Genomic DNA, 9,114 nt, shown 5'->3' with positions numbered 1-9,114 from the left:
TGGATGTTAGCCAACCGTAGACTCAGCCTGTGAACTGGGGCATGGTGACATTCTCTGAGAAGAACAGTGTTGTATTACTGAGCAGTTACACTGCTGCTCATTTTCTTTTGACCATGGTGACCTGGCCATTTGCTGACTCACAAGGCCTTAGACTTGAGTGTGTACAGAAAACGCCATAGTCACAAGTTGTATAAATGTGGTCCTGAAGGCCAAGGAACCTATGGGCAGAAAAGACAGAAATACTGTGGTCTCTCCTCCTGCCATCTGAACTTTCTTCTCAGAGCAGGCTGGCTCTGCACTGAGCCTTAGGTTTTCAACACAAGAAAGCGCCTGGACACATGCAATGAAACCGCTCAGGTCTGAAGTACCCAGTGTGCCTGGGCAGAGCCAGTGCCTGTCACGGATGCCGGCACCTTTTCCTTGTGGGGAGCGAGTAATGCAGCACATCCATCGCTGGTGTTGCTGATGTGTGCTTATGACAGGCAATCTTCACTTATGCTTTTAACTGATAGAAGTGGAGGCTGAAATTGCTGTCACAGGCTAAGCAGATGACGACAACTGCTTTGTGTGCTTCGTCATTCAGAGCATTAATAGATTTGTTGGACAAAGGGAGGTGACCAGTGACCAGTTGTCCTCTCCCCAGCGCTGCCCAGCAGTAGGCAGGACTGACGGCACACATGGCTGAGTCATCATCATGCCTTGTGATATGTGGTTAGGTTTTGTAATGGTGGTGGAGTGCAGACTGCTGATCTCTTTTGGGATAGGGTCTCTTTCTGTGTTCCAGGCGGAACTTGAACTTGCTATGTGGCACCAAGTGGCCTCAGACCCATGATCCCCCTGTATCAGCCTCCAGAGTAATGGGGCTACAGGCGTGTCCACTATGCCTGGGATCAGATGCTTTCAGTGGTCACAGAAGAGGTTCTCACTGCTAAGGTGAAGCCACCCATGACCCTATGGAAGGGGGAAGAAGGGGCTACAGTCTTGGCTCTGCAGATGGACCCTGGGTCCACCTCTGCCAGGCCCTGTCAGGCCCTGCCGCTGTGTCCACTGAGTTTAGTGCATAGCCTTGATCTTAAGGGGACGCTCAGCAGCGCTCGCTTATTTGGCTGATGGTGAGAGCAGGCAAAAGTGACAGCCCCTACACCTGGCCATCTTTCCTCTGGACAAGGCAAATGCTGCATCTGGGCCTGTCTCTCCTTCTAACCCCACATTATCGTAACCTTTTCCAAGTGGAGACACAATACTTAGTTTGGTACAAGAAGGTGCTTCCCCAACACGCTTTTCTTTATTAAAACAAGCATTTAAAACCCTCCAGCTGGCTTCTGTGCTCTCTCCGCCTGCTCCGGCTCAGGCGCAGCACTTGGCTTTCCCTTTGTAGCAGGTGCCGATGATGCTGGAGTACATGGGGCAAGAGGAGTAGAGACAGAATCCCCCATTCTTCACACACTGGTAATGGTCTGGTCTGTGGCCAAGACTCGTGAGCCCTCGCCCTGCAAGGAGGAAACAGAAGCGGTTCAGACTCCCGGCTTGGAGCTGCAATGACTCTGGAACATTTGGGGAAGGGAGGACAGACAACAGGCAACACACATGAGAGAATCTTCTCTTACAAAGAGATTGTGCATAATTGATGTTTGGGCTGTTAATAAAATTAGACCCTGCAAGAGTTCCCTTGCCAAGGGAGAACTGCAGGGTCTGATGGGATTTTCTTTTACTCAGAACCTTTAAGATATGCAGAGAACTAAAGTCACTCTCCACATAAGTCTTCTACTCTACCTCACCTTCCTCCAAATTCATGTCTTCTGTTTTCCAAATGCCAAAGTAGTTGCTTGGCCATAGATGTCCTACACATTCCCACCTCAGTGACTTCAGTCATACAGATCCCTCTGACTTAATCCCAGCTCCTGTGCCTTCTACACCACAGTTTCTGCTGAACCCTATGGTCCTTTACTGTCAGGATGAAATTACGGTTCCTCTACAAAGATTTCGTAGGTTTCTTCACTTGGAACTTATTCTGTGTTCTGCCTGGTGTCAGAGAGTCTCATAATTAGAAGACCTGATAGACCAGTCTTCTATGTATCCAGTAGGGAGCAAAGTCACTCTCTGATGCGCCCCGTGGGTGACCATCAAGCTACTGTACTGCCAGCTTTACTTGTTGCTTGGTGTAAGCTGAGTCCCTACCCCTCAAAATCCCTAGATCGAAGCCCTACCCCCACTATCTCACAATGACACAGGCTTTGGGGCTGGGGCCTTTGCAGGGTTCATTAAGGCCAAAGGATAGTTAGGGTAGGCTTATTTGGTGTGGCTGTTGTCCTTGTAAGAAGAGATGGCACACAGACCACTCACCCTAAGTGAGGATGCAGGAGAAGGTGTGTTCCCAAGCCAAGGAGAGAGGCCTCAGCAGAAGCCAACCTTGTTAGCCTCCGTGATCTCACACTTCCGGCCTGCAGAGCTTTGTGAGGAGATGTACTTGTGCTACTTATGGCCCCGGTCTGTAGGATTTTGTGCATAGTCTACTACAGTAGGTCATCACCATGCTAGGGACAGCACACTGTGACTTCTGTGTGCTTGTTGGAAAGATGCTCTTCATACTGACGCAGGCTGACCTTTCAGAGACTTTTATCCAGGGGTCCTTTTCCTGCTCTCTGTAGTTAGGTCTAATCATTATTTCATTTTTAGCAATTTTACTTTCTAAAGACTCTTTTCCCTCGCTTTTCTCAGTGCCTCATTTCAAGACCTTCCCAATTGTGTTCATGGTCCTTCAAATTTTGCAGGGGGGCTTTCTCAGGACTGAGGCCGGAGCGAGAGTGAAGCACCCAGGTTTTCTCAGTGACCTGGGGCAAAGGTGCTTCGTTTGTCTGGGTTTGCTTGTCGTAGAGCCATGTTGCTGGGCGTCGAACTGAGTAGCTCAGAGGCGCTGCTCACTTTAAATGCACTGGGATTTCAGAAGCCACATGTGGGTCTTGCTTCCTGCAGTGGGCAGTGAATGTGTAGAAAGCTTTCAGGACCACAGAATATTGGGGTGCACTGTGAGCCCATAGAGATGAAGGAGAACTGTCATTCGGTTCCCCTGTCTAATCCCTCACTCAGGGAAACACCTTGGGCCAAGGCTGCTCAGCTGCCCACATGGAACACAGTCTCCTGGTCCCAGCTCACGGGTTCCCGCACAGCACACTGAGTACACAGATGGCGTCCAGCCCTGCCCCGCGTCTTCATGACCCCGGCAGGATCCTAGCCAACCAGACTCTCTTGATGTGTCCAGTTCTGGCTTTTGTCTCTTTTTCCCAGAAGGCTTTCAGAGCAGGCTGGATTCTGAGGGAATGCTTGGTCCAAGCCCCTCCTTCCAAGGGATTACCTGCTGCTAGGAAGACATATGGAACCAAAGCTCTGACAGTTTCTATAAATCGGGAAGGTCTGGAACCTTTCCTGTTCTTTGTTTTCCTCAATACTGAAACAGCGTGTCTCTCTCCAGTGTATGTTCTCGGTCTCTCACTGTCGTGGGTAAGGTGAGGAGGCCCAAATAGAATTCAGCTTTTCAGGGCCAACATGGATGTCAGAGCTCATGTAATTATCTTCTCTTTCATTTGCACACCCCACCCCCAGATGGAGAAACGAGGTCCTGAGGTGTCCCCAGGGCATGCAGGCAGCCACAGGAAAGCCAGGAAAGGATGGGAGGAGCCAGCGCCCTCCTCAGTTCCCATCCCACCTCACCACAGCAGCTAGATAGAGTCAGGGCAGCTAATGAGAACTAACTCTGGGGATTAGCTTCAAGAGCCTAATACATTATCTGTACAAACAAAACAGTGATGAGTGTAATCCTCAGGTGCGTTAGCTGTGTTACCTGTCCCAGAGCTAACGTAGAGCGTGATTTGTTTATAGCGCTCACACCTGTCTGTGCCCAGCTTCTCCAATCTGAAGCTGAGGCGACTGCGGTGTCCCACCCTTAACCTTCTCAGCCTGGCCGTCTGCCCTTTGGCGAGTGACTCACACTCACAGGGGCACTTAATCCGCCAAGGAATACACTGCTTTTCCTTACCGGCAGGAAGACTGTGGGGCCTATGCAGTTGCATCAAAGAAAAACTGAGATGAATCTCATGTGTGATAAAGAAACTGCTGGGTCAGTGGTTTCCAGTTCTTGCAGGTGCCTAAGTCTCCCAGAAGGCGGTGAGAGCACAGCAGCCCCTCCCCGTGCCCTGAGTTTGTGAGGGCAGGGGTCCAGGATGGGATGGGCACTTTCGTTTCTGACAAGACCCTGCCTGAGCCTGAGGCTGCTGGGCAGGGAGCAAAGGGAGCCCCTGTGGAGAATGTCGGGGTCCCTCCTGTGTGAGCATCTGTGCTGCCTTCTGTGCACTGATGTCACCAAGCACCGGAGTTGTTCTTCTGGTGACATTTGCCATCTTTTGTGGCAGATTTGACCCAAGGCAATATGATATTAATATAGAAGCATCATACGGAAAGGCATAGTATGTCAGCCTCCTTATAAATCCAAGGAAACATGAGCATACGTCTCATCAAAGGGCAGAAATAATTTGAAATAAATTATCAGAGACCTAGAAAAGTGAAAATTCCACCTTTAAACATTTCAAGAATAAATTTCAAATGTCAATTTTCTCCAAGTTAATCTTCAGATTCAACACTGTACCTTAGAAATCTGAGGAGGTCCCTTCAGTGCTCCTTGACAGGCTAATGTGAAATCTGCTCAGAGTGTCCAAGGGCTATGCGTGGCCAAGACACTTTGGAGAAGAGGGTGGGAGGACTTGCTTTACAGGATTACTAATTACAGAGCCACTGCAGTCACGATGGTGTGGTGACAAAACAGGACAGACAGACACACACGTGATACAAGGAAGAGCAGATGGAGATCACTGTGTGGAGAACTGATGTAGGTCAGCAGTGGCCCAGGCACCGCCTCACCCCTGCGAGGGTCCGTGCTGTGCAGAGCGCCGAGGGTCGGTAACGCAGGGCCCCGGCCCGCTCCTCACCTGTCCCCAGGTCCCCGCCCCCTCTTGGTGCTTGTTCTCACCCTGGTCCTCGCTGAGCTGGACGGTGAGATCTTATCAGGAACCGTGACCCCGAGGAAGGGAGAGGAGGGAAGGGAGAGAGGAGCCGGGAAGCAGGACCGAGCGTCTCCACACTGGGCTGAGCGACTCCCCGGAACACAGGCCCATTAGGCCCGTTAGGCTGCATGGCTGTGATCCTGCTGCTGCCGCGTGACAGCAGCCACTCTCCGCTCAGGCGTGGGAAGAGGGGTTGGGTCAGTGAAGGGCATCGCGATCACGCAGCAGGAAGGACCTGGGACATAGGTGTCAGTGGCTCATTGAGGAGAGCAGGGCAGAGAGAAGAGAGTGGGTTGTAGCACTGAGCACACAGCAGGCTTGATTTTCATGGTTTGTAAAAGATCTGCATAAGGAGGAATCCATAGGGAACCTCGAGTCTCTGAGAAGAAACAGGATCAAGCAAAAGGGCATCGATCACGCAGCAGGAAGGACCTGGGACATAGGTGTCAGTGGCTCATTGAGGAGAGCAGGGCAGAGAGAAGAGAGTGGCGGGCAGCAGTGAAAAGAAGACAGGCTCGATTTTCACAGCACCGTCACGATGCAAACCCGCCCCATTGTGGGCCGAGAAGGACCTCCACGTCGCTGAGGTGCGATATGGCCTAACACAGGGCAGATGCTCGTGGCTCAAGGAGGAGCATCCAAGATGAGTAAAAGGATGAAGTTGCTTTGAAATCTTTTGTCTTTATCTTTTAAAAAGCCATGAAAATAAAGTTTCTTAAGAAGTCATTTTCGGTTGAGATACAGGAAGGGAAAGAACGTGAAGACCAAACGTGTGCCAGTGAGGCCATGGCTGTGGACCTCCTGATCTGTTTCTCTGCTTTCAACCGAACCTCAGCCTTTTGCTGGGTCCTGAGATCAGATCTGTGTAATGCAATTGCAACTCAGGGAAAACGTTGCTAGGAAAATTGGAAGCGCTGACTAAAAGGTAAGTATCTTGGACCAAACAAACTTCAGGAACGGGTTGCTGAGGACAAGGGTTTGGGAGAAGAGGATGGCTGAGCTGGGCCCCTCGGCCCCCCAAACCCTGGCCAGTCCACTGGAGCCTGCTGCTAGGCCAGCCTGGGGGTTGGTCCCAGGTTGCTGGTCCCAGGTCTAGATTTCCCAGCATTTGCTGCAGACTGTGCAAGTGTGGTGAGAAGGTCACGGTACTGGCCACGGGCACAGACCCCAGAGCGGTCTTGGATCGGGAGTATGCTCATCAGAGCCCTGTGGGCTGTGCTAAGTTAGCAAGAGTCCTGTCCCAGTCAGAGCAGGCCCATCGGTTCGTTGCCAGTCTGTGGGGCCGAGGGCTGAGCAGGTGGACACCTCCTGCTGTGGGCATTAACAAAAGGCTGATGCCACAGCTGCGGTAGAATAGCTTTGCTGATAGAAGGTCCCAGGGCCCCGCTTCCTCTCCTGCTCACCTCACATTTTCCTGTAATCAGCTCTACACAACCACTGAGTCCCTAGACAGACCATAGTCTTTACAAAGCCATCTTCCCTCCTTCCGCCTCCCAGCCAGAATCCCTGGGGCTCGCATCCTGCCCTCAGGGCCTGGGAGGGTTCCTGTTGCTCCTCCTTGGTTTCAGGCCAGGGTTGGAGCCCCTAAGCTGCCCATCATCAGTCACACATGGGGACGAGGGTTCTTTGTGCTCCTGAGAACGGTAGCTTTTGTCACTGCATCTCTGGCTGCCACACATGCTGTCTGCTACCTGCTCCCGCACACCCTGCTTTCTAAGGTCGGCTTTGTCCTCGCACAAATGCAGATGCCCAAGGCAGCCAGGCAGGCACAGCCCTGTGATAAGGGAAGTGAGGGCGGGTGACATGGGGTGCGGTGCCCGTCAGGAGGAGCTTAGGGTGATGGTCTCTGACCACAGGGAGGTGCTGGAGATGAAAATGAAATCTCGTGGTGTTGGGCGAGCTGTGTTTAGACTCTTGAGTTCAGATTGTAAGGGAGGAATGTCTCCCTGTTACTCAGTAAAGACCCACAAAATCAAAGCAGGAGTCAAACACAGAGCCTGGGCTCCCAGTGCCTGTCCTGTGTGCCATTATCCAGCCTTTGAAGAAAAAATTCATTGCAACTTATTAAGAGGGGGGGATTTCTCTCCCTCTGTGATGGGGCACAACGGGCAGCATGGAAAATTTAGTATCTAGGAGGCTTTGGAACCCACTTTTCAGATGGGAAAGGGAGGCCTGAGTGGAAGAAGTTCCACACCCCAGTAAGACAACATGGTGTGCAGAGAAAAGAGCACCGGGGTCTCGGGATTTCCCAGCTGTGCTTGTGGCCCCAGCTCCGTGGTGCTGCAGATGAGGAAACCGAGGCTCGGAAACACGTGACTGCTCCAGGGCCCTGAGAGACAGAGCCAGGGTGGGGATGGGGGTGTGTTGGGCTCTGTGCAGGGGCCCCTTCTCCCCAGCAGGGAGGGGCTCTGCTGCTCTGTCCCAGAGGAGCTGGTGTCCTGGGCCTGAGTCCCCTGTGCTGAGCTGGGGAGGCCCAGCCTGGAGAAGGAGCCTGTGTTTTGGGAGCCGGGGGGAGGCGCCTGTGTTTCCCTGAGGCTTGTACAGGGCTGAGTCCCAGGCGCTGGCTGAGCGGGTCTTGGGGGAAGTTGGAGGCTCCCTGCCTGCAGCAGGTCACCAGGGCGGACAGCCCGGTGGTCTGGGGAGGAGCGAGTGCCTCTGTCTGGGTGGGAAGGTGGTCTCTCTGAGGAGCCTTCCTGAAACACTCCCACCTAGCGTTAGTGTCCTAGGTGCCCAGGGACAACACAGGGGTCAGAGTATGGAAGCACCAGCTTAGTACTGTGTCCCTGTGTGGTACCTGTGTCCCCTGGTGCTAAGAGGACAACTTGCAGCCCGGCTGGCTGGTGCTGCGGGCTGCTGACCTGCTGCTGGTCCCTTGGCTCCCTGAGGCAGTGTCCTCAGCTCTCCTTCCCCAGTGTGCCCAGCCCTAGGCCATGCTCACAATGTCCTGAGGCTTACCTGGGGCCATCTGGAAGGAGAGGAAGCAGAGGGTGAGCAGCAGCAGGCAGTGGGTCCCCATGGCAGCCAGCAGCTGGGCTCTGATGCTGGAGAGGACGAGAGGCTCCCTTGGGAGCTGGGCCTGAGGAGGCTTCTCAAGGAGGGTGAGGCTGTATTTATGGGATGCAGGGTTGCACAACCCTATCGCCGGGCTAAAGGGAGGTGTGGCAATCCAGAGTGAAGGTATAATAACTAGCCCTCCTGTCATTTGCCCTGAATAGACTCCAGGTCATGTGGCAGGTGGCCTCTGCCTGGCTGTGGCTGGATCTTCCTCTCCGTCTGGGACCCCATTGGCTTCTCAGCCAGGCCTCTCTGTGTTCCAGGATCTGTGGGTTGGAGAGGCTGCGGGCAGGCCCCTCAAGCTCGAATCCCTCCCGCTGCTGGGTGCAGGCTGGGTCAGTCCCTGCGATTAAGCGTGTCCCCGAAGACTAGCTCCAGATGCCCCCTTGCCCATGGAGGAGAGTTCTTCCCAGGCTGCTTCCTCATCTCTGCTCTGTAGGACTTTCACCTGGAGGGGCCAACAGTGCTTCTTCATCTGATTAGACACAGGATCGCGATGTTTTCTATCCTGACCCTCAGAGCCTGATTTCCCTGTTAACGCTAGAGGGCAGCTAGGTGACCCCAGGCAGCAGCCCTGTCCAGCTAGAGTCTGGTGTCAGCCAGTCTCTCAGGATCCTCTGGGTCCACTAATTCTAAATCTTGTAAAAATATTTTATTTGTCATTGGCCACTGCAATGCTGTGCGCCCCTTCCCTGTGTCTGAATAAGGAGTTCAACTTGAAGCATCAGAGGGAGGCTATGGTCGATTAGTGAGGGAGAAGTCTATGAAGTAGCCCACAGAGACCCAGACGGGGCTCAGAACTCAGCTCAGACTCAGATTTGGGGACCAGTGTCTGCCCCAGGCCCCAGAGTTGGTCTGCTGGGGACCCTGGGCTTCACCCACAGTGCACACAGCAGTGACACAGGTTTAATTCAGCCACTACCCCTGCCAGCAGTGCCATCTGCACCAGTCGTGGACCTCAGGCACCTTCCCTGCAGGAGAGAGGGAGAGAGAGAGAGAGAGGGAG

The 9,114-nt window shown here is 53.2% G+C and overlaps 1 protein-coding gene across 1 annotated transcript; it reads right to left on the bottom strand.

Annotated features, from left to right (window-relative positions):
- Positions 1–1,248: 1,248 nt before the first annotated feature.
- On the bottom strand, positions 1,249–8,198 carry Defb1 (defensin beta 1). Its single transcript, XM_010620381.3, has 2 exons — positions 8,010–8,198; positions 1,249–1,490 (listed from the first exon to the last, which is right to left on the bottom strand). Exons 1-2 carry the CDS (start codon positions 8,068–8,070, stop codon positions 1,348–1,350), a joined length of 204 nt encoding a protein of 67 aa, XP_010618683.1. The 5' UTR covers positions 8,071–8,198; the 3' UTR covers positions 1,249–1,347.
- Positions 8,199–9,114: the final 916 nt, after the last annotated feature.

This window comes from Fukomys damarensis, unplaced genomic scaffold (assembly GCF_012274545.1).
Source record: "Fukomys damarensis isolate Sample0158 unplaced genomic scaffold, DMR_v1.0_HiC HiC_scaffold_18, whole genome shotgun sequence".
NCBI classification, from domain to species: domain Eukaryota; kingdom Metazoa; phylum Chordata; class Mammalia; order Rodentia; family Bathyergidae; genus Fukomys; species Fukomys damarensis.
Note: the sequence above shows the minus strand (reverse complement) of the source record. Positions and strands in the feature narration are given on the sequence as shown.

Bases quoted from the DNA above. Each gene is read 5' to 3' on its own strand.
- Defb1 (XM_010620381.3), bottom strand. From the start codon at position 8,070: ATGGGGACCCACTGCCTGCTGCTGCTCACCCTCTGCTTCCTCTCCTTC. The intron at 1,491-8,009 runs GTAAGCCTCAGG...TCCTCCTTGCAG, and splicing joins CTCCTTCCAGATGGCCCCAG to GGCGAGGGCTCACGAGTCTT.